General features: G+C 37.4%; 1 protein-coding gene across 2 annotated transcripts in view; it reads left to right on the top strand.

Annotated features, from left to right (window-relative positions):
- The first annotated feature begins 1282 nt into the window (after window positions 1-1282).
- Window positions 1283-26051, top strand: part of LOC124155425 (cytosol aminopeptidase-like) — a 43185-nt gene continuing 18416 nt past the window's right edge. The window contains exons 1-5 of one of the 2 annotated variants that reach the window (XM_046529224.1): window positions 1283-1411; window positions 1584-1702; window positions 11005-11171; window positions 14081-14255; window positions 20893-20995. In XM_046529224.1, coding sequence (XP_046385180.1) covers window positions 1316-1411; window positions 1584-1702; window positions 11005-11171; window positions 14081-14255; window positions 20893-20995 — 660 coding nt within the window. In that variant the 5' untranslated portion in view covers window positions 1283-1315. Of the gene's footprint in view, window positions 1412-1583; window positions 1703-2386; window positions 6500-11004; window positions 11172-14080; window positions 14256-20892; window positions 20996-26051 lie in introns of those variants that run through there. The other variant, XM_046529222.1, reaches the window with a different exon arrangement.

A 26051-nucleotide genomic window follows, 5' to 3' on the forward strand; every position in this document is an offset into this window, starting at 1 on the left:
TTTTCAAATTCTGCATTCAAAAAAACCTTTTTTTGAGGTTTTGTCCAGCTTTTTTCGATTTCAGCCCACTGTGCGGCGGTTTTCGCTTCCCTCCGGTTCGTTTACGTGGCAGGAAGGAGTAAGGAAGCGTATCCTAAGCGAGGATATATATTCCATTGCCTTTTCGAAAGGCAATAATTAGGGACATACATATATGCATTCCGTAATAACTTTTCCTTAAAAGTGCCATGCAATAGGGTCTCGAGCATTGACCACTTGCACGAATTATTGGCATAAATTATAGCTTTATCTGTACTTGCATGTGCGACTATAGTCGTAAAGCAACTATAGTTACTTTGTAAATGTGTAGTTTGATTTGTAGATACTCGTAGTATGTTATAAATAACATCTGCAGGTAAGGCCAATTACTTTTTCTGTGAACTTCCCATACATGACCGTTGTTTCATTTATTACAGAAATATTAACTCCTGGGCTCTTAGAATTAACTTCCTTAAACCGGTAACTGAATATTTACATTCCAGTTAGAATAATGAAGAAGGTTTAGCACTGAGAGAAAATTTCATGATGCAGAAAATGAATCGTAGTGTCCTCTTAATATAATACAATGAAATTAGATATAAATGTTACTTCGTTACAACTAGCATTACTTTTTTAGTAAAACACGCAAATTACCGATTCTTATAATTGTTCGTTGCACTATAACATTTCATTTTAATGAGAATTTCTTTTGAACCATAAAAAAACATTTTAAATACCTTAAATTTACTCCCACGACTTACTTAGTTATTTTTTCATCGCTTCATGTACAATCTTAGAATGCAGGTAGAATATTTATAAACATGGTTTTTGTACAATAAAATATAAATACATGATTCAAAGTGTTATTTTAAATTACCTTTAATGTAACCTTACTTTTTTGTGGCTGAAGACCGTTTATGCAACGTAGTTTTATGCTATAAATGTCATGGTACAATCTCAATAATTATCGAAACGGGGTCATCATCATTGTTTTACGACTCACTTTGGTGCCGGTATGAATACTGTGGAAGCATCGATTTTGGTTTTTTCTCATAATATATTCATTAATAATAAGCTATGCCGAATCAATTTTCAAAGGTGAAAAAAGTATTTTGTTATATCTTAATTGATCACTTCGATGCTGGAAGCTAGCCTTCGTTGACGCTTATTTATAACTCGCGGGTTTGATTTAGCGCATTCAGAGGTGAATCTTACAGAGAAATTTTTCATACAGCTCTTGTTTCTATTCGCAACACGATTTGTTACCGACGCAGAGGATTATGGGATTCTGTCCGTGATGGCTACTCGGATGCTGTTTGTGGCGAAAAATATTAGAAAGGAATTAGTGTCCACATCTTACAGGAATTATTCTTCAGACGCTTCTGCTGTCAAAGTATGTGTTATTTCTTTTCGAGTGATCGGATTAAACCTAACTGTTGATGGTTAAAATTTAAGTTTGAGCACACCTTCTGGAGCGCTAGCAACCGGAATTATTTGAAAGTGTTTCTTCGTTTATACCTAGTTTCTTCTCTTTTTTGTGAAAAATGACCTGTTTTGTGTTACAGAGAGGATTGGTTTTAGGAGTCTATTCTGACGGGGACAAGAAAGGAGAATTGAAATTGACATCCTCTGCCGAAAACTTTAACCAAAAAACTTCTGGGAAATTTGGATGTCTTCTTCAAAAGTAGGTCATATTTGGAGTGTACCGCTGTATATTATCGTATTTGCTACTATTATTATTTAAAACTTCTGTTGTTGAGTAGTTTAACAATATCGATGTGGTTGGCTACTGACTTCGATTATTGCTGTTTTGCCTCTCTATTGGGAAGCTCTGTTTTCGTTTGGCATGTCATCCTTGAGTGCGGGATAGCTGGGTTTAATCTTGCAATTTTTGGGTAAATGTGTGCAATGAGGGTCTTTTTTATTATGTTCTCGAAAACAGCCGTTTTCGTGCAGTTCATTTTGTGACTAGAGTGAAATCCACGGTTGGGAATTTTTTCTTTAAAAGTGACACACTGCACTCTGTAACCGTTTTTATTACTAAGAAGAGATTTTTTTATTTGATGATAATAACAAAAAATTTAATGTTTGCATCTTTGTAATTTTTTGGCCCACAATATCAGGTGCTTAGTGCCCTATGAAATGCGTAGTGCTACTCCCTAATGTTGCGTATCCAATTCAATGTGGGAATAAAATGTTTCCTATTAATGAATTTAAAGCTCTATTGACGTGTTAACAGTGAAAAGTATGCCGAGTAATTCTTACTAAGTTCAGTAAGCTGACCTGAAACAAGAATGGTAATGCTTATTGAGCATACAGCGGGGAATTTTATTAATTTGCTCAATACTGCGTTATTTCGTTGTTTCAGATCAGCTGCTGACCTCTGAAGACTCATAGTGTCCAAACTTCTACTAGCTTTTGAACTTCCTGTGTCATCATCTCTGAGATATGGCAAGCCGGAGTGGCGCAGTCCCTGGTGGGACTGGTGGAAGCTCTCGTGGCCGGGCTTCCAAGCGGCATCACCCTGCTGTCTTCAACGGTATTGGAGGCTCTGCTGAGGATCGCAACAATGACTACTTGTGTCCCATATGTTTTGACCTAATAGATGAAGCCCATATAACTAGATGTGGCCACACGTTCTGCTTCAAATGTATTTGCCGAAGTCTTGAGGCTAGCTCCCGTTGCCCTAAATGTGGATCGCCTATCCCAGATATTGACTCTTTGTTCCCAAATTTCTTGCTCAATGAACTAGTCTCCAAATACAGACAGCGAACTAGTGCCTCAGGAAGGGCAATTCAGGGTGTAGGAGAAAGCACTGAGGGTACCCATGAAGGTGGATTAAGAGATTTTGTCGCTTCCGAATCTAGACGTCTATCACTCCCTGATGTCAATGCTCTCCTGGAAGTCCTGACTCAGCGAAAACATCTGCTTGAAGCCGAATCATGTGCGGCTCAAAATCGGTTGCTTCATGAGTTCCTGAGACATTTGTTGAGACAAAAGGAAGAGCAACTTGCCCAGTTGGGCAAAGAAGTTGCTCTTGTTCGTAAAGATCTTGCCCAAGTTGAGGCAATCTTGCGGGATGTTCAAGAAAAATGTCCCAAAGTTAATGACAGTGGAATTGAAGAAGGTGCCACCTCTCAGGTGGAACAGCCAAAGGAGCGCCTCATTACTGATACAGTGGCATTGACAGAGAAGCCGATTAAGACAGAGCCGTGTGAGATGGCCTCCGAGGGAGCTGGGGCGGCAATCAGTGCAGGAGCTCCCTCCAGCGATGGCTTCAATGGCAATGCTAAGGGAGATCCTGCATCCTTGGCTGCTCGAAGGAAACGAATGCATGCCCACTTTGATGACTTTGTCCAGTGTTACTTTGCATCTCGTGCAAAAGAGCTAATGTTTGGTCCTGCGTCCATTGGAGAGGCAGAAAAAGTCCCTGTTGATGGACATGGTTCAGGTTCCTCAGCTGGTTCTGAGGGCCTCGATCTTTTCCGTGAGAATCTTGTCAAATTTTCTCGATATAGTACACTTCGACCTCTTGCTACTTTAAATTACTCTTCAGACATTTTCAATAATTCCACAATTGTATCCAGCATTGAATTTGATAAAGATAATGAATTTTTTGCCATTGCTGGTGTTACCAAACGAATTAAAGTGTTTGAGTATGGGACAGTTGTAAGAGATGCTGTTGATATTCATTACCCTTGTGTGGAAATGGTTTCTGGGTCTAAGATATCATGTGTGAGCTGGAATGCATATCACAAAGGTACCCTGGCAAGCTCAGATTATGAGGGAGCTGTGACCATTTGGGATGCTGGGACCGGATCTCGACTCCACTGCTTCCAGGAACATGAGCGTCGATGCTGGTCTGTTGATTTCAATCGAGTTGATGCACGACTGGTAGCATCTGGTTCCGATGATGCACGGGTGAAACTGTGGTCGCTGAATGCTGAGAGATCCATTGCCTCCCTGGAGGCCAAGGCCAACGTGTGCTGTGTTAAGTTCAATCCCAAGTCATCTTGCCACCTAGCATTTGGATCAGCTGATCACTGTGTTCACTATTATGATCTCAGGCATCCCCATGAGCCCCTTGCTGTGTTTCGTGGCCACCGTAAAGCAGTATCATACGTGAAGTTCTTGAACAAAGAAGAAATTGTATCGGCATCAACAGACTCACAGCTGAAAATGTGGAGTGTGGGAGCAGTTGGTGGAGGTTCTGGTTCAAAGATGTCGGGAACAGCTCCTTCATGCTTGAGGTCTTTTGTTGGTCATGTAAATGAAAAGAATTTCGTTGGTCTAGCCACTGATGGGGATTATGTGGCGTGCGGCTCTGAAAATAATGCTCTGTATGTGTACTATAAAGGCCTCTCCAAGCAGTTATTTAGTTTCAAGTTTGATGCTGTAAGGAGTGTATTAGAGAAGGATAGAAAAGAAGATGATGTTAATGAGTTTGTCTCAGCTGTTTGCTGGCGACAGAATTCCAATGTGGTTGTGGCAGCTAATAGCCAAGGTATCATCAAAGTCTTGGAATTAGTGTGAGTGACTTAACTTCACCATTAGGTGTGCTTCAGCAATATTTTTTCATTTGATTTTGCTGATTTATCGTGCTTAACATCTTAAGTTGATGTTTTATTAAAATAGATCTGTATTTTCCTCTGAGCAATGGTATTTGCACATAATTTTTGCTATGTGTCTTTTGATTGAAGCTAGGAGGAAATGTCGATTGTGAGTTTCATGTGATAAATGTTTCAGCACCTTTATCCAATGACATGGTTTCATTTCTACCGTGTTTTATGGAATTTGCTAGAGAGGACTTTAGTTTACACTTGCTGCATAATTGTAACCTACATTAAAGCATCTGTTTGGATGGTATAGTGTGATTTGCCTAGGTTAAATTGTGTCATAACTCACGGGCAATGTAATTAGATAAGTTGCTTCTGCATATTGTGTGTTTTCCCTCTGGTGTCCCTGCACAAAATTATGAACAATGCAAGTCATGATGCTCACATTTTTACAAATGTTTCTTAGATTTGTAAATATGTACAGTTGGTTTTTAGATTTTTCATTTCCTGTTGTTCAAACCATTTAGCCCCTTAACTAATATTTCACTGCTGAGGAAAACATTTTATGCAGTTTTGTCAAATTGTTTTTGTCATTTTTCTTGGTAAAATTAGTGAAGTTTTTTTAATCATTTTAATATTCTGATTGTATTTAACTCTTGATAATCCTTCCTTAAACTTTACATAAAGTGATATACATGTATCACATTTCTTCCATATGAGGTTTTTTTACACTTCACTCACTTACTACTCTTTAAAATGATGGTGTGTTACCGAAGTAGTCTATTTTTGATCAATGACGTTGCTTTTATATATTTAGCTATTGAACTCCTTCCTTTTCATGCATTTCCTTTTATAGTCTTCCAGTGAAATGATGGTTAAATAATTACTTGACGATATTTTTTACAAAAATTCATTGGTGGCTCATTAAGTGGCCATTGCGGTATGAATCTCGATGATCATGGATTAAAAATCAACTGATACTTGAAGAATATATAGTTTTTATTTGTATATTTCACTTGTGAAGTAGAGTTGTAATGAATGGATGTAGAAGAACGTGCTTGAAGGAGAGAGTAATTGTTAAAAGTTGCCTTGGTGGCTGTAGCTTACGCTGCTGTGAGCTGATCATAATAAGCAATATTTTTATACAAATAGCTCAATTTTAATTCCATGTTTACTTGTACCAAATCATTTATGATTATTTGTTTAATGTGAAGAGGTATAAGTTTATGACACTTCATGAAAAGCCAAGGTATTGGTTGCCAATTAAGTCACTTTCGTTTTTTATAAGATTGTTTGGATTGAGGTAGTATGGTATTTGATAGAATAAATGGTGAATATTAAATTGTGTATTGTTTTCTGTGTGTTTGAAGATGAATTTTTGCTGCTTTTGCTGGAGTTGTTTAGTGTGTGTTTATCTCACGAAAGTGATTCTAACATTAAATGTACATGTTTGCCAAGAAATTGAAAAGTGGGAGTGTGGGAGTAATATATTTTGTGCTCAATTTATGTACAAGTGAGATGAAATGTACATTTCATAGGCCTGGGGTGAAAGGAAATAATATTAAATCAAATAATTCTGATGTTTATAAATGTTATCTTTGTTGTTTCTTGAAAAACTGAGATTTAAATTATTGTGTTGTATTGTTTCTCTTCAAAAGGAGTTCACCTTGTTAAAAGCAGACTTCCGTAATTTTACTGTCACCAATGGTCATTGTGTACCATGAAACTTCTCTAAAATTTTCATTGCTGTTGTTGATTTCATTTTTCTCAGCCTCCTATTAAAACCTAGGTTATGTAGCTGGATTTTATTAGCCATTTGTACAAATGTTAATGCAGTATTATTTGTATTAAAGTTATTTGTGCAGCTATTTACATAATTATGTATACAGTAATTGTTTTTAAATAAAGGATTGGATTTCAAATTACTTATCCCTTTCGTTTCGGTTACGTTACTTTTAGTTTTTGCTGATGCAAAATAGATGACACATTCAGGGTATCTGTTTCCAATTCTGCTACCATTGACATTTGTTTGATCCTGCCTTCTAAGCTGTTGGGGAGGAAAGTTAACTTAATTCAGCCATCCCTCCTGAAATGAAAACCATAAATAAAAATCAATAATAAAAACCAATACATATTAAGTACATAATGAACGTGGATGTCATTTCTGGCATTCCTGAGTGGCCTGGTGGTCTTCGCATGTCTAGTTTAAGAGATTGATTTTATGCACTGATGTAGTGCTTTCGTGAAAAGAAAAATGTTTGTCAAAGGCAGAAATATTGCTATTTATTCATAAAGGAAATCAAATAAGGAAAATTATGAAGTGAACCATTCATCACTAAATCATCGTGTTCACCAAAGTTGAATTTTACTGTTAGAAATGTTTTAGTCCCATAAGGATTCAAACCTGTATCTCTCAATTGCTGAATACATTTTCCCAGTTTTTTTTACTTGGTTGTCATTTTTAATGGCTAGTAACTGATGCAATTCTGTGATAAAGTTGTTTTCATCGCAAGTTTACATACAAGTGCAGGACATAGTTCGAAAAGTAAAATGACTTCAAGTGTTACTACAATCACGCTTAGGATGCCATGAATTCAGGAGTATAATAATATGCTTTGCCAACAAGTAGGTTGTTTAAATGATGCTGGCTGAGAAGGAAGTGATTAAGTGTGGAAATATGGATGGTAATTTGTTAAGGATTATTGAGGCTGCTTGATGAGGGCCACGTAGGGAAAGGGAAGTGGAGCTCTGGGATGAGTGGATGTTAGTGCTACGTATATTGTCTGTGGTAGGGATGCACATCATGGTGAGAGGTAAAAATTTTGGGGTTTTGTTTTACTAGTGTGACTCAGTTAAGCATATAAAGGGATGGAAGTGTGAGGATGACCAATATGAGGAGGATCTTGGTGAGACAATGAGCACTTAAGAGTGTTGTAGTACACAAGGAAGCAGCAAGTACAAATTGGTTTTGTGTGAAACATTGCAGAGCCAAATGTAATCATTAATACTGCCCGTAGATAGTAGGTTCCTCCTATTCTGCAGTAGGGCATAAATCTGAGGTGGGAAACATCTCCCATCTACCTTAGCCAAGTTGTGGTGCAGTGCAGGCTGTGGTCACCAGAGACAAACTTAGACAGCACTGATTAAAACGAGTTCAGTGACCTGGCAGTGAGATCTAGGAATATTGCATATGTGTGTCTTTGTTTAGTACAAGGAAAAAGTACCCTACACATTGTACTGCATGGAATTTTAAATATCTGGCTATTTTAAAAATCATATGGAGCCTTGCCCTTACACATTTCAATGTGGCAATACCCTGCTACTAGGTGCTTTACCCAAGGTTGGATAGTTAAGGATAGAATTTACTCAAGACTAAGCCGTAGCCCAGTGTATGAGACATATTCTGGGTAGGGAGGTCAATTTTTTCCCAGATCTAAGTCTGTGCAAGGATTTTTTTTAAATAAAGCATGTCCAGGGAGTAACTAATCTACCTGCTGCCGTGGGATAGATGATGTTGTGAAACCTTCATTGGCCTAGCAAGGCATTTCATTGAGTCTATGAGTGAGTTTGATGTGGAATATGGAAGAGTCGGTAATGTTTCATTTAAGCAAAGCAAAATGTTAGTGGTGTATAGGTCTGCTTCTGAAATATCGATAGCCGAATGTAATACTAGATTCAGGGTAATTTTTTGAGCCTGTATCATGTATTAGAAAATAATAAAGGGAGAAAATACTTTGTGATCCACTTACATATTGTGTTGTTTGGGAAGGAGGGTTTGAATCCTTAATATTGTCTTTGATGTGTCAAGGAATAAGGTCTTGAACATACTGAAATATAAATTACTGCCCATAATGACATGGCTGTGTAGCTTTTTTTGAATGCAATTTATCAATTAGGTGGAGTTCCAGCTTGATCCAAAGCTTAGAGTGTGACTAGTGATTTTGGTCACAGTCATGTGCAAGGGTGCAAAATTATTGGTGTAAATGACGTGTGTGTGTGACTCTAATATCACTTAGAAATACTTATATCACTTAATATGTTGCTTTGGAAAACGTCTGTCGCTAAATAGTGACAGAGTAGGGTTCATATCTTTGTGAGAGTGCCTTAGTAAGCACGACCACTGTCTACTGTGCCACAAAATTGATGCCACCATTTTGTTCAGTAAACCCAGTCTGCAATTTGCCCTGAGGGAAGATGGCTTGTTGGTGTGATGTAACTGGTAGCACTCCTGACCGGCAGTCGGGAGATCTGATTTTGGATCCCATCTTGGCCAAATGATTTTTCATATTGAATTTTGCCCTAGGGGTTAATTCCTGCTTGGTAATTCCTGCTGCTAGTGGAAAATATTCTTTAATCACTGTCACCAAGTTTTATTTTGTCTCTTAACTTTCTCGCTTTGTTATTTACTACTTTGCCCTCTGTTTGTGACTTGCATTCACTTTTGTGAAGGGCCTCGTCTTGCATCATAGTTAAAAGTTTGGTACCCTTTAGTCAGCATGAAAGTGCTCTTTCAACCAGGCTACCACAATCCTCAGGGTGTATGAAGTAAAAACTTACCAGCATTTTCATGTATCATTAATTGGAAAATGTAACCACAGTACTATTTTCTCTCATGTAAAATTTATAAATTTCAGAAATTCCCAATTGCTAACGTGTAGTTTAGATACCATGAAAGTTTCTTAATGTTGCTCAAGTTTAAAATAAGTAATACAACAAAAAAACAAAGTACAACGTGTTGAGCATTATCGTAACATTCATCTTCAGCTTTGTAATTTACAGTTTTATATGTACAAGATGCTGGTACAGATACTAAATTTTGTATTTTTAAACATAATGATGGAAGAAATTTACTGTAATTCTTATTGCTAAGTTGAAAACTTTGTTTTCATGCCATGTGGTATTATCTCATCAGTCGTGGCATTGAAATGTTATTGAAGTATTAATTGATAATCATTGTTCTTTATTTTATGAGAGGTGACATGATGTGGTGGAAGTTATTTTTATTATTTGAATTAGACATTGTAATATTTCCACTGAATAAATTTTTGCACAACGCATTTCATTGTTACGAGAACATTTTCCAGTGTATCATGTGGAGCTAAGTTCTTCCGTAAATATCCTTGAGCAGTAGGGCATATTTTAGGAATATAATGCGCTTGGCTGCATATAATGCACTGACACAAGTTCATAATATTGTATGGGGACTATTGTAAAGGGGAAAACAGAATGTAGATGGATATATACATTTTTTCATAAAAACTAAAATTCCTGATATTTTCTGAATTCACCTCGTATTTAGATTCTAGGGCTATTTTTGCACATGATACAAGGTTTCCAGTGTTGGCACTTTAGCTGATTCAATGCTCTCATATGGAAGCTTTCAAACAATTTCCTGTGCTACGGCAGCAAGTGATGAACTTGCAGTTGCTGGCACCACCCGTGAGAGAAATGAAAATCACTTTGTTCGTTCCAAGCTGTACACTCATTGACACCCAAAATGGTGTTCAGGATAATGATACAAGTATGGAAACCATGGTCAGTGTCAATTAATATACAGTGTGGAATATTCAACATAATTTTTATTTCCCTCTATCGATTCACAAAATGAAGACTTACCTACATAGGCCACCATTGACTTCTGATGTTTTTAACTTCACATTTTCCCACAAATTCTGACTTTGATGGTGGTGGAGAAAATATTAAATTGAGATGTCTCCGAGATCATGTCAGAAAAAAAACTATATATGTATGTCCTGGCAATGCCAGTGCGTGTGAGCATGATCTGTGGCCAGTGCTGGAGCTCAGGCATCAGCATTAATGGCACATCTGGAAATGGCCAATGGGTTGAATTGTAAAACAACAAAATTGGTGCCATTAATTATAATGAAAAGAAACATAAATGTTTATATTTATCTGTTTTAAATTACAAATGTCTAACTTAAATTATAGGTATTGCTGTAACACAGGGTTCATACTGGTCAGGACTTCAAGTCAGGGAAATAAGTTAATGGTCGGAGAAAAGGGCTAGAGGTGCTGCAAAAAGATGAAAATTGTGGTTTAATGAACGGGGCAGAGTTAGAGTGGTGAGGCGGGAATTTTGTTTGCATCCTGGTCTGCATAGAATGTTGTAGCTAATGGTGTACTTGGACTATTTAACTTCATTTCACTGAGTGCTTTGCCTCATTTTTTTCCCACAAACTCGCTATACACAACTGCTTTGTCATTGATATTTAGTCAGGAAAAATTTAGAAATTCAACTGCAAGTCAGGGGAAATGAAAGTGGAAAGTTGGAAGTATGAACCCTGTAACAGTATCTTTGTGCTTTTAAGCAAGTTTTCCTTGAGAGATATGATTTATCTATTTTCTTCTTTAATAGTTGTTTGTTGAGGCAAGTGTGTTCTTCAATTGTTTCAATTATTCGCACCCATAGGTCAGGCCCTCCTCTGAAGAAGGGAAAGTCAAGGGTTTTGTTTGATCTGGACGAATGCTTCAGCACAGTGGCCGTGGTGGGGCTGGGGAAGCAGCAAGGATGTGCAGAAATAGACGAGCAGGAGAATATTGACCAAGGGAAGGAGAGCATTCGAATGGCAGCATCAGGTTTGTCATTGAATTCTGCTACATTCATGTTTTGCTCCTTCTTACGCAAGTCAACATTCTTTTAAAAAAACTCGATTGAGGCAATGCTGTTGTCAGAAGAACATTTATCATTCTGGAAAAATCATCTGCCATTGCTAAAAACAATACTTTTAATACCTAAAAACAAATAATTTAATTGCAGCGATGTAGTTTTTCTTAGTTTTCCGCTATCTTTCAATGCAGGCCATTGTTGATGGTCAGACAGTTGGACTGAAAACCACTTAATTGTGTCAATGCGTTCAGAAAACCTGTCATGCATGCTACTGGTTGTCTTTAGGTGAGCCTATGAGTAATTTCCTTCCTCAAGGGAAATTTTTTCCTTTCTGTAGAAACATTGAATCATGGTTTCACTAGTAGTAGGACCCGCCCGCCTCTGTGACGGTGTGGGATTCCTCGTCCCTTCCTTTCCACTCCCATCCACTCCTTGGAGGTGTCGTCGGGCTCCTATCGCGGCAGCACTTCCTTCCTTTCTTCTTCCATGTCCTCCCCCTTCCGTGATGAGGATGAAAAAGGAGAGCTTACAGACCCTGCCCCGGGAGTGTAACCCCGCAAGCCCGCCCTGGAGTTTCGTATCCACTGTCTTTAGGTGCGCATGTTAATGAATTACATGTACATAAGCCTCTGAGATTAGAAAAAGATTGCAATGCATCCTTGTCCATCTCACTCGTTACATGTTCATCTACCTCTGAACCCTCTGGTGACATTGTGACTTCAAAAAGAAATAGAATGAACTCATCTTGCCATAATTCGTAATAAAAATATGATACCCCTTTCTTATTTTCCCATTTATGAGGTTATTTTCTACTTTAAATATTTTGGAGCAAATGATGTGAAAATGAAAAAATTTTTGGCAGTGAAACTTAAGGTGTAGAGCTCTGCTAGCTTTATCCTATGATCGAGGAGGTGCTTGTGCCACAGTCCAGCAGCTGCACCCTTGCTTTCACTGCTTGCCTTGTTGACTGCACGAGAGAGCTGCCGCGTTAGGTGCATGGGAGGAGGGAGTGGCAAGCTGGGAGGGGATGCGAGTGGCATGCTGCTTCTCTCCCCGCCACACCACGTGGGCGTTGAAATATTTTCTTTGCGGATTGGCATTTTGTGGCTTAGAGGTGGCAGATACATCAAAATGCACAAAAGTTTTTCCCTCAAGTTTAGTGATATTCATCGATTTGTCTCCCTACCTCATAAATGGCTAATGAGCGAGGGCCAAGGGTTTACTTCGATGCCTCCAAATTTTTTGGCCTTATTTTGATCAGTTCCACAACATTTTTCATTGGGCAAGGTATCCTTGAAAATATTGCTTTTTCCAATCCTCTCATATGTTTGAGGCACTAAGATGTCCCATAGAACTTTCATTATGAAATTAGTTGAGTTAATAATCTGCCTTAAATCGAGAAAAGAGTTGCTGTAGTCTTTGCAACATCTTCCTTCATTAGTCTGGGATCTCATGGAAAGTACAGCTCAAGGTGCCACAAACACATGTGTGGACAAAGGTATGTATGTATTTAGAAAATTTGAAACAAGTGCTCTCATAGGTAATTATTATGAGGCTGTTATTGTGGAGCTACATCATAACACTGTCTTTTCAAATTTATTTGTCTCTGATTTCATGTTTTTATACATAATAATATCAAAAATAACGTTTTGAAATGTCATTTTTATCATAAAACACACTATTATTACCAATATAATGAGGCACTTTTTTATTTTGCAAGAAAATTTTTTTGCTGTGTGATAATTTGTTTTGCAACATGTACAATTTTTTTCTTGCACTATGCCTAGCACATAGCACTTTATCGTAACACTTACGCAGTCCTTAAAAAAGCATTACAGAGTGAAATGAAAGGGCACAAGAAAATAGCAAACAGTCAATTGGCCTCTAATGGTATTAGTAGGTATGCAGCCTGTCCCAGTCATTCTAGTGTTAATTGCTGTGTACATTCCATGGATTTCCAAAATTACAGAGAGGTGAAAGTGCTGATGTGGCATACAACTCAACCAGTGGTTACCTTACACCTCCGTTGTGCAACAATCCTTAAACAAATTAGGAAACATTTGGTATGGTTCAGGTTGTCATCCTTTGTCTACCATTGGAAAAACTAAGAATGTGACTGGTTATGGCAAAATGCTTAATTTTCTGTAGGTAAATGATTTTACTCATTATATATCTACTGAAGATTAGCCACCATAGAAACTTGAAAATCATCAAAGAATCATTTAATCCGGTTTGAAGTCATGAACTGTTCAGCATTTTGCCCTTTCTTTCTTCCTGCGGACAGCGATTTTTTTCGGCTCTGGCTACGTTGTAAGCTAGATCAGTGATGATCGTGAGTTAATGCTGTCATGAGTAAGCTCAAATTGTGATGCAGTATTGCTCTCTGCAGGATAACCACTCTCCTCGATGCCTATTATAGGTTTATCAACTTACGAGCAATGTCTCGGAATGCATATTTTTCATATATCAAGGAGGTTAATTCATTTGCATATATTATACACTTGACTCTGAAGATTAGAAGTGCAGGAGATTGAAAAGACAAGAAATTTTGACGAAGTATGTTTTTTTTTCTTTCGATAATTCCTAAAAGAAACGTTCACACGAACTCCGTTATTACGAACCTCCAGTTTTTCGGTCCCATGAACTTAATGATAACGAGAGTCTACTGTAGTCATTGACTAACCATAATACATATCGATGGCTAAGTTCTAACAACAAGTTATCTCAAATTCGGCAGGTTTGAGACAGGTATCTTAATTGCTTATTTTGTTTGTTTTTAATGATTATCGAGGTTGATTAGTTCTCTTTTTTTTGTTGTTTTAACATGAGGAAGTGGCCAGTAATTGACAATGTTTTCAATGTCTATTCTCATGAGTAGCAGGTTGTAGGAGTTTGAAGGAGTTGGAGGTGGATTTCATCGAGCTGGAGGATTTTGGTCAGGCTGAGGCTGCTGCCGAGGGTGGCGTCCTTGGCCTCTGGACGTACGCTGGCTTTCGCTGCAAGACCCAGCAGAAGAAGAAACCTCACCTGTGCCCACATGGAGAGTTAGATCGGTAATTATAGGACTGAATTAGTTCAGATAAGATGCTGCAGAAGTTCACCTCACGAGTGTTGACCATATTTAGTGAGAGGAATGATTTTTCATTTCAACACCTGATTTTAATTAATATGAGATTATATCCAACTTCAATCAATATGAGAGTATGGGCAGTATTCCAGAATGTTACTCAAGTTGTGATCCTGATGCAAACTTGACTCGGATGCCTTGTTGGTATTACGAGACCTCACTCAAGTCCCAACTCAAATTGAGTCGCTGAGTTCCAAGATGTCTACTGCCGTCACCCCAGGTTTTTAAATTAAATTATTATTATTATCAAATTTTTCTACTGATTAAGAGAGGTTTGCATGTAGTATTTAAGAAATATTCTGGCAGTCTACTATCCCTTATGGACTTCCACCTTCAAATTATAATAAGGCCTACTCCATATCATTCTACCTACAAATCCTATTCTCTTCCTTCCTCTCCCTTATTTACCCTACAACATTCTACCCTCTTACATTGACTTCTTCATCCCCTACCCACTAAGTACTCTCTCCATCCATACTTTCTGTCTACTCCGTATCTCATCTAAAAGCTGCCTCTCCTCACCCACCACCTCCAGCACTTCATCTTTTCCCCTCATCTACGTCCACTTCACCTTCTCCATTCTTTGCCACACCCACATCTCTAACACCTCCAGTCTTCTCTTGTTGTATATACTAAAGCTTCTAACTAATTCACTGATTGGACGATTGATACATCCAGCACAACCCTAAGGGTTATGGTTTTGAAATGTTTGGTAGTGAAACTAAAAAAAAAGGTCATCGGGAAAAAATCGGAAAATTCAAAAAAGTCGATTCTTTCAGGAGCCTTATGTAACTAAAACTTTTTCACTGATGTCAACATTTTCTTAATGTCTCAGTTAAATGATCCTCCACTGATGGAAACTAGATTTTTTGACGATTTTTTGGTGGAGTTATTTTTTGACGAAATCTATTCGAACATAGTCAAGATTTTTTGAAAATCGATAATTTGTTTCTTATGGCACTAACTTTAGAATTTTTTGACCCACTTGCAAAAATTGTTAGATGAATTCCTGGAAATGCAAAACACTGGATTTTTTGTCTGATTTATAGGCTATCTTAGAATTCCAATATGTCGAACAAATTCTGAGGACGATTTTTGATTTTACATTGCTATTGCTCAATTTCGTGTTTTGGCCTTGAGGCTTGGGCATCCTCATATGTACATACAGTAAACTCTTGATTTTACGAAGTCAGTGGGACCGGAAAATTGGCACTTCGTAAAATCGAGTTTTGTAAATTCAAACCTTTTTCGTAAGTCACGAAAAAAATGTTCGCTTTTGTTTCTTCCGCCGTTTTTGTCTTTAGTGGTCTTATTTAAATGTTTTCGGTGGTTATTCTCGGTATAATTCAAAGAAAAGGCTTTTTGCTATCGATTTATGATGTGAAAAATCGTTAAATAATTATACCACCATAAAATTCCCATTTCTTGTTCATACTTCAACATCAACGATCGCTAAAGAAATTCCCGACCAGTTTAGAAAACGTAATCAAATAATGAATTGCAATGTTTATTATAAGAATTAACAGTTATAAATTTGTGGTTAGGAGCCAATAGCTACTATTAAGTATGCAAAAGATAGGTATTTGTTTCTGACGCCCACGGAATTTTAGCGGCAGCCGGCCTAACCACCATTTATGTCGCCCTCTATCGCTCAGTGACGAGAAAAAAAGAAAAACAAGGGTCTTAGCCCGTTTCCAAAATAACCTTCGTAAGTTAATATTTCGAGTTACTTCGTATTTTCAGCAGAATGTGCTCTATTTTCACTGAGATTAATTTACGATCATAAATAACGTAGGATGTGATTATCTTCTGGCGAATATTTGAAGTAAATTCTGTTTGAGTTCTCTGTCCGACTACTGTGTTCCATCATCTTCGCAGACGTTGCCATAAAAGACTTAATTCTTCATCAGGACTGTATTCTTCATACCGGGTGTGAGGTGACCTGTTCATAAAGTATGTTTCTCTCCTTTTAAGCCGACAGGAGCAAGGTTCCAACCGGAAAACGACAGGAGAAACATCTTACAGTATCGGAGAAATATAGATAGAAACGTTATTATCCACATTGATTGTTTTCCTACAAGAGACGTTTTATCATTTCTCAACGTGGTTAAGTATTGGTTCGCTAGCGTGAATTCCCAAAAAATGACACGCAAAAACCTGTACCGTCACCTCATTTAGTTTTCGTGTTCCTTTCTCCGCCGTATTGAAAGTTAGGCAAAGGATCATTGACATAGAGAATAGATTTTCTTAGTTTTAGCACTAAAACATAGTCGCGCCATAATCGTAAATAAATATAGTGTGGAAAGAGCAAAGAAATTAATTTCAATTGAAAAGTCAGCTGAGAAGAAGAGAGACAATTATAAGCGCGGCACCATTTTCCCGATAGTGGAAGATACTTCTTCCGCCTCTCTCCGGTTAATAACTTCCCCCCGTTGCAGGTAAAGATGAACCATGCCCTTCTCCACAATCGGGGAACGTTCCCAGTGGGTGGGGTGAATAAGAGTGGGATGGGGATTGCCTGAGGGAAGAAGTGTGGTCAGCACAAGGAATGGTGAAGGGGGCAGGACAAAGAAGGGTGGGGAAATGGCCTTCAGCTCTGCCTCAGTCGACTTTTGGGGGCCGTATTTTTTTGCGACGCACACAAGCTCAGTCTCCTTAGGGAGGGAGTGAATGGGAAATGCTGGGGAAGGAGGGGTTTGGGATGCGTAAGGTGGGTGTCAGCAAGATCTGCCAAAGGCGGCAGGAGGGAAGGGACGGCTTTGGAAAGACAGAACCCCAGCATGGGAGAACGGGGAAGCGCGTGAGAAGAAAGTTCATGGTTAGACTTGGAAGTGCGTCTTCATTACGAGAAGCCTGAAACAAATTGGCGGTAAATAGAGCCCAGTACTTAAGATATTTAAGTTGTTCATTCACAAAGGCCAATATATACACGAAAAGATATTATGGCGCGGATTGCATGTATCAACGTCCATTTCGGGATGTTATTAATTTCTGTTCCCATTTATAAAAGTAGCAAATAGATTTGAAAGAATGATAATCATGAATAAAAATATCTAAATCGATATCCAAACGCACATGAGCAAAATAGATGAATGTATACATACCGATCCATCGCAAGTAATACCGCTCAAGCTTCTTCCGGTATAGGACTTTAAAATTCTGGATAATGCCTTGGTCCAAGGGCTGGGACTTGCTAGTCGAGTTCGGGGGTAAAAAGAGGACTCGAACATTAGCCAATTTTAGACCTTCCACTTATTTATGAACGGTGGCATTATCCATTGTTAAAACAATTTTGCTGTTCTCTCCAGCAATTTTTCTCTGTAGACGTATAACCATTTGCTGGAAAATTTCTCGGGTCATCCAGCTGTTTTTATTTGCATGGTAAAAAACGGGGAGGGCTTCCAATTTTACATGTTTTAAGCACCGTGGCCTTTCAAATTTCCCAATGACAACGGGCTTATTTTGTCCGTGCCCGTTTGGTTGACGCAGAGCCCCACAGTAACACGCACTTTACTCTTTTTCCCCCATGGCACCTTTGCCCTTTGAAACCCAGGGTTGCGTCAGGTAATAGCCCAGTTTCAGGGGCCAGCAAGGGTGAGCTCGTCGAGGAAAGGGTCCCGGATTAGGGACCCTTCGAAGTGCTTCGGCGAAAAGTAGTCAAGTAGTCTTCGAAGTACGTTCACAGCAGTGCAAAGGGTTAATTAGGGGTGTACGAAATACTCCGCGCGACCTTCCTGACATGTTAAACTACGAATTATTGTCGATGCTATGTTTACGAACAGGCACGTAAATAGGGGCATAATGTCAGCCGCGATATTTTAACTTAACTCCTACTCCCCCTAAATTCCCACAGTGAGGTTTTTGGCGACCCATTTCTCTCCAAAGTTGCATTATCATTTATGATTTCGCACTTTTGATGGACCACAGTTGGAAGCGCTGATTTTTTAGCTACTTACGCCGGCGTAACTAGTTTTGTTGACAAATTTTTCGCCGTAGTTCGTATAAACGAATGCCATTTGCTCCTAGGGACCGAGCCGAGGTTCGTAAATTCAAAACATTTCGTATAATCGAAACTTCGTATAATCGAATAGCGCCATGTATTTAGCATAGGCTTTTCACCGGGACCGCAACATCACTTCGTATAATCGAAAACTTCGTAAAATCCTGCTTCGTAAAATCAAGAGTTTACTGTATTTGGAATCTGCAGGAAAAAAGCGTTGAGGGAACTTTCTGCCATCATGGTCTATCCTGGAATTTCAGTAATGCCGTTGGTTATTTCAGAATTTTATTCTGAAAAATATCCTGCGTGTGAAAATTCTTTGTTGTCATTTTTTTGTTGGGGAAAATGTTTGGATTTTCTACGTAATCGTTTGAGTAATATCAAATCGACTTTCCTAAAATGCGATTTTTCGCTCGTAACTTTTTTCCTTAATCTGTATACATATGTTTATAAAAGAGGATGTCTGTTTGTCTGTCCGCAATGCATTTCTATACGGCTGCACCGATTGCAACCAAAGGAAGTGCATAGGTGCACCTCATGCTCCCAAAGCCTGTAGTGCTACTTCTGGTTGTGTCTGACATGTCCTTTTGCGTTGTTTTCTCATTACTATTTGTTATGTCACGTCATACGACATCTGTGTTATGGTAGCATATACTTCCTGCCGGGTGGGCACACCTCTTGACACATTAAAAGGCAAAACATAGCTCAAAGGATTCTACACTTGACTATTTATCCTCTTGGTGCAAACCTTTTCGCTGGAGTATGCATTCACACGACGCTTTTTTGTCTGCGCACGCACGGACACAATATAATAATCATTGTTGTGGAGCAGGGTATAAACTGATCCCATGTTTGGTTTGCAGAAATAGTTTTTGCTGTTGTTTGCCGTTACATATGTGTACCATCATCATATCTGCTTTGTTCCTTCACCTAAAAATCCTGCCATTGGATCATAAATTCCAGGTTTCCCACTTCTCTGGGTACTATCCTTCCCATGCAGTGCAATGTGGCCTGCTAGTAAGGTATAAAACTGAAACTAATGTCTAAATTTAACATTAGGGAGAAAAATCAAATAAAAATTATAGCAAATGAATCCAGTTTAATACAATTGATGATATAATTAATGCATATATGCATTTGATTTATGCAGTCTGCAGCATTATTTTTGTAGCAGAGGAAATTAAATTTATATAATGTATTTGGGCAACAATGTGTTAATTTTACATGACACATATAATGATATACATTGCTTCATTTTGAAGACATATCATTTTAAATTATATCGGTACCATCCAATTCCGTCATATTGTTTTATAGTTACATTATTTTTTGATGAGCTGTAGGCCATGAATAAAAATAGTTTATGTAAATGAATTTTTTTCATTTACCACATTTAATCTAGCTCAAGTGAGTTGAATCGAAGTTAGTTTCTAGAATACGACCTGTAAATGAGACACAACTTGAATTTTAGACCTGAATGACCAAGCTACATATAGTGAGGACTCAAGAATGAGTCATTTTCTAGAATACAGCCTTATGTCCGTTGAATATCTATATGATTTGCCACTTTACCAGTTCAAGTACATGTTTGTTTGTCTTGTCCACTCCTAAATACATATTCTGAGATTTTGACAGATCCTAGATAATGATGCACCAGTGTTGACACAGGGTGGTCTTGAATAAAAATTATGTGAATGTATTACATGCAAAGTTGAATCATTTCTTGTAAACTTAAAACTAGTATTTTTGTGTTAACATTTGGGACTTACTCGCCTTCACTACGGCTGACTTTATTATGCATTTTTACAAAAAATTTGTGTAATGTTTCAATTTTGTCAATGAAATTTAGATTTTTAAATGTTTTTAAAGTTTAGATACCTACTAACTTACGTTTAAGACCTGAATGACCGAGGTAGATTAAGGACTCAACTTTGAGTCAGGTTCTGTAATACATACAATCATAGGTCCATTGAAAATTAGCTTAAGTGCATTTAGTGAAATTAATGACTTCATGTATATTAACTCATATGATCACTATAGTGTGTCATGTGCTTTTAGTTTGCACATTGTGTACATAAAAATAGATTTTTGTCCTCCGACCAGAAAAATATATTCACATGCTATTTATATGGTGATGAGCAACTGCTATACCATTTTTCCGAACTGATGGCGGCTGGGTGGAAAATAGAAACTAGCCAATGAGAAGCGCTGCCCCTTCCACCTCTCCGTTCCCCTCCATCCCCTTCCCATTTCCCCTTCGCTCCCCTCCATCCGGCCGACCGGCGTTGCCAGCCTTGGGAATAACGGTACCTACTTTCGGGGGCGGCAGAACGAGTGCCGTACGATCTCATAAGATTCGGCTTGGCAACACTGCTAGCTGGAGAGCGATGTGCACTGCACGGAGTTCGGAGAGAGACTGTGGGTTCTTTCACACTTCCTCCTGTCGCTCTTCTGTGATTGGCTAGAAGAGCGGGTGGGTTTCGAGTAACCTCAAGGTCAGCCGCCGTCAGTTCAGAAAAATGGTATAACTATATTTAATTTGTTGCCTGTTTTTGTTTTACAGAGAATCCTGGGATAAAGGCATGGTAAAAGCAGAAGCCCAAAATTTTGCACGGCTTCTGATGGAAACACCAGGGAATCATATGTCACCAACTATATTTGCCCAGGTGTGTTGGCTTTAACGATTCGGTGCAAGGTATTCTGTGGGAATATTGTTTGTGTAAATAGTTAGTACAGCAAGTCCTTTGTTCCAAGCTAAATCCATTTGGTGGTGTACTCTTGAAATAATGGATTTGAATTAGACTCTTAGGCCCGTATTCATAGTCGCGTCTTGAGCATTTGCTTGATGAAGATCGCCTCAAGCACGAGCTTATTCGCTAATTTCGTTTCATAGTCGTCAAACAAGACGGTCTCAAGTCATTGTTGAATGAGACGAGCTTGATCAAGCTCGCCTTGTAATAAGGCGAGCTTGTCCGCTTTCATAGTCGCGCCTTATTGTAAACAAGCAAATGCTCAAGCGCGCCTGTATTCATAGTCGTCAAAGGTTGTCTTGTTTATCAAATAAGACAACGAATAAGATCGCCTTCGTCAAGTCGACGTCGACCCCGTCTTGAGCAAATGCTCATTCAAGATTGTGTTACGTTACCCGCTAGAATCCGGACAAATTACAGTTTTCTGATGTTTTTACTCGAATTTTATTACTAATTATGGAAATTATTAGTATTTTGCTTCGAAATTCGGCGAGTTATGAAGTGTTTCGAAGAATAGATTAGGCTGGAAGGTATGGAAAGGAGTGGTGAATATATTCCTAAAAAGAAGGTTTAAGGACGTAAAATTGTGGCTGATTCGTATCCTGCGGGTTATGCCGCAAAGTCTAATGTAATCTGTGCCAACTTCTCGGACGACTTGATTCACTTCATTGCTGTCACAAAATGGGAAGTGGACAACCGGTAAAGTGTGTGTAAAACATTGTTTTTCATTGCAAGGAGAGGATACCTCGCCTTATATGCTTCAGTAATTACACTTCGAATATCAATGGGTCTTATTTGACGTGGATTACGTGTTCGAGTGGAATATTTCATAGATAAAGTGGTGTCTGAAAGTGCGAGTAACATACCGTTATCTACAGTTTGCGATTGTGCTCCTGGGCAAACCTTTTGTGGCATAAATTGTTCCATTTTAATTGTTTTACACATTATTAACCTTGACATTATGCGTATTTGATTATTCATGACAGTAACATACTCTTCAGAGAGTACCTAACGTTTAAAACAAAGTCATTGTACTGGAGTGCTTGTCAATCAGTTATGAAATATTTTGTTCCTTTTGAAAAGAAATACGAGTATATCCTTTAGTTGCACTGTGTAATTCCTGTTCTTCCAGTTATTTCTAACTTCTCCAATTAGTGGAATGCATGTCTGTTCCTACCAACATGTATTTTGTGGATCTTCGAGAGTGCAATAAGAATGAAATAGGCATACATCTTGAAATAAAGTAAATAGCTGCTGCTTTGAAGACTGCTGTAAAACAGTCTTCGATGGGACCATTGTGGCAGTGTATAAGTTGTGGTATTTTAGTTGTATTGTGATGAAATATTTTGTGCTCTAAAATGGTGACAATTTTTTAAAATGCTCTTCGAATATCAAATTAAGCTACAGCTTGAGATTGGCCTAAGCTTTTAATATGTGTTTACATTATGCTGCTGTCTATTTTAAGAGAGCCTATAATAGTACCTTGTATAGCACATCTTTTGAGTACAAGTGATAGAGTAAGTGACGATAAACGAATTATCCCTGCCGATACTTACTTCCCTTGCCAACATAGAGAAGGTACAGCTATATTACCTATTTGAGCTAATAGTACAATCTCTTCATGTCATACTACCAGTATGGGGTCTTTCGTTTAACAAATTTGCCATGTTTGCATTTTCTTTTCACCCACTATCACTTAAATGCCAATTTTGAAAAATATGCTCTCAATAATGAACATATTTCTATAATTAGAGGAACTAACTAGTAAGTATTGCCTCTGGTGTTTGGATTACGATACCATAAATGTGAGTGATACTCGATTAGTATTATGTAAGCATAAGATATGATTGTTTTTAAGTCAATTTACATATTGTAGTAGGCCTACTCCAATACCGGTACTTCCCCTAAGTATATTTCACAATCAGTGGGGAGTATTTACCTCTCTGTTTTTGTTATAGAATCAATTGTGGTTAATTGTTCAATAAAGTTCCTTCAGGGCTGTGGTTCTTAACCTACCTAGGGCCATAATACTAAAATACTTTTCTTGCTGCCATTACCTCCATATAAAAAGCATGGAATTTTATTCATTGCTACTTTTATTGTATTTATTATCATTGTAATTTTAAATATTTTTTCGTGATGGTTTCGGAAAACCCTTGTGAAAGGGTCAGTCCACATCACAAGTGGTCATAACCGATAGGTTGGAAACCTATTCAATAAAAGAAGAGCCTCTTTGAATTCAAATTACTGAAAGTAAAATCCAAACTGATTTCCAGGAAATGGTTTGGTATGATGTCAGGCTCCCATTTAATCATTTATTCCTGCAAAGTTGTCAGAAAACGAGGTTTTCATGAAAATTATATTCTTCAAATCTTTGATATAATTACAAATGTTTAATATTATTATATTTTTAGAAGCAATGTAACTCAATGACACAATTGCTGTTGTACATAACAAAATAATTCTAACACAATACAATTTGTTGATTGTAAAACATAAAACAATGTTTTACAATCAACGAAACACATAACACAGTAACACATCTGGGATAATGAAAGAAGCAACAAAAATTCATAGTTCATTCTTTTGCATTAGTTTCCTATAGCACCCTCTTTTCAAGGCTAACTCGGATGTAGCGAAGCCTTTTTCCTCCCTCTGTTCTTGATGATGCAGGAGCTGTAATAAAGTTATTTACTTAGGAAAATTTACTCAGTTTTATAATCAGGGAACTACCACTAAGGGTTATATTTATTACTTGTGTGGTATGCCAGGTGGAGACTGCATATTCTAATTTATAAGAATCAATCTTGTGATCAACAGAAACACTATAATTTTAATCTCTTATATAAAACTGATAAGGTAATTTCATTTAAAGCTCATCATGGCCTCTAAAATCAGGATATGAAAAAAAAGATTAGCTATTTACTCCGGAAATCATTGAGTTAAATTCCAAAAATTTTATAATGCTAAGGTATCCATAGATATGATAATAGTAATAGTGTTGTTTCTGTGGTTATTGAATGCTTTATTTTTCATTCATTCTGATGAGTGAACCTAATCATTCAAATTTTCATTGCATCTATTTGCTGCCTTATGGAGAACCTGGTTGAATGAAAGTATTCAGAAGTTGAATTCTTTACACCGGAATATGTATAATGACAGCAGGGGCTGTTTGAGAAGCTGGTCCAAGGTGTAGAATATTATTGAAAGGAACAGTCCTGGTTTTTTTTTCCTGAGACCACATAATGTAGGTGGAGTGTAACTTAATGCAGATGTTACATTGGAATCACCCCAGATAGTGTGGTGCACATTAATTGGAATGCCTGTAGAGAGTAGGTACTCGAGTACAGGAAACCAATATAACTTCATAACGCTTCTAAATACATCATATTTAAGTTAAATAGATTAGAATCTTATTTGGAGTCATATTGGCAATGCTGCTAACTAAAGCCTTATTTTTTCTTTGTGGAAAGAGTGTTTGGCATTTGGAAGAAGAGGTTTCCATGCCTTTCAAGGAGTGTTTCCACAAAACTTCTCTGGTCAGCAAGTGTCTTTTTAGCCTGTGCTGCACAACTTGAGCCTAATATTCCATTATGTTCTTGTAGAAGATGTTCATAGAGAAGATTAAGTGGTTACAGTTGATTCACTGACATGCATCCAGGAGATGGTTTTGCTATACGACAAGCATTAATTGATCAAATCTTCCTTTAATTTGTGAGAAAAGAATTATCCCTTAAAAGCATATATTATATCATTAATATTTTCTTGTTTGCAGTTAAAATTTGTAAATGTGTATTTAAGTAATCACCAACAAAACCATTCCTAATTTTGGATTCATTAACAGATAATGCATGTACCTCGGTGAAATATTGTGCATTAGTTTATTTATTGTGTTTTGGTTAATGAATAAGAGCTGATGGACACCAACCTCGATACTGACTTCACCAGCCTAAAGGTTATGTATTTGTCTTACAAGCTCACAACCCATTTTTTATATTTCTCTCTCTGATATACATCTAATCAAAGCCATCTCCTCACTGGAATGAACCCATGATGAAACGTATGGTGTTAGGGCAATCAATGCTGCAGTCAGGGTGTCGTAGGGTGAAATTATCAAAAAATTAAAGGTTTACCCATTGTACCAAACAATGCCTGCTTTGCACAGCCGACAGAAGTACTGTGTAATTAAAATATATGTTCACGTATGATAAAATCAATCCACCCACCTTGATCTAATGATGCCTCACCACACTGTGTGTCATGCATGCCCACCTCCACTTCATTTGCATCTACAATTAATAAATGAAGCAAATAAATTGTTATATTTAATAATGTAAACAAGTTTAACATCTCTCCCTACTTACAACACTGATTGAAGTTTATTTAGCTATATTTTAGATTTTGTAATTCAATAAAATACTTGATAATGGTAGGTACATGATACTTAATTGATTCTTGCCTTGTGTGCATTTGCAAAAGGAGAAGTATGAAACTATAAAATTTTATATCTTTCAATTTACATACTTGAGTTACCATAAAATAATTTTAAAATAGAATTTAAAATGTAACTACAAATAAATAGCATGTATATCCATCATTAATACCCATCCCTTAAGCATATACCTCACCTGTGGATATTACTTCAATTTTTTCACCTATTTCTTGTGATATGAGGTCTGCTTTTTCTATAAAATAAAAAATAATGACATTAAAAGAATGTTGATGACTTTCATAATTAAAATGCTACCAAAAATGAAAAATTAATTGGCACAGCAATGTAAGGTTGACCATCATTAGCCATAATATCTGCAGTTTAATTATTCCAAGGATACCGAATACATGTTAATCAACTATGAGGGACAGTGATAAAAAGCCACTAATACAACATGAAATATTTCCGAAAGCCCTATAGTTACATCAGTTTGTTTAATCTTCCTAATTTTAAAATCGTATTTTATTTATCTATTTCAAG

This window comes from Ischnura elegans, chromosome 3 (genome assembly GCF_921293095.1).
Source record: "Ischnura elegans chromosome 3, ioIscEleg1.1, whole genome shotgun sequence".
In the NCBI taxonomy this organism is placed as follows: Eukaryota; Metazoa; Arthropoda; class Insecta; order Odonata; family Coenagrionidae; genus Ischnura; species Ischnura elegans.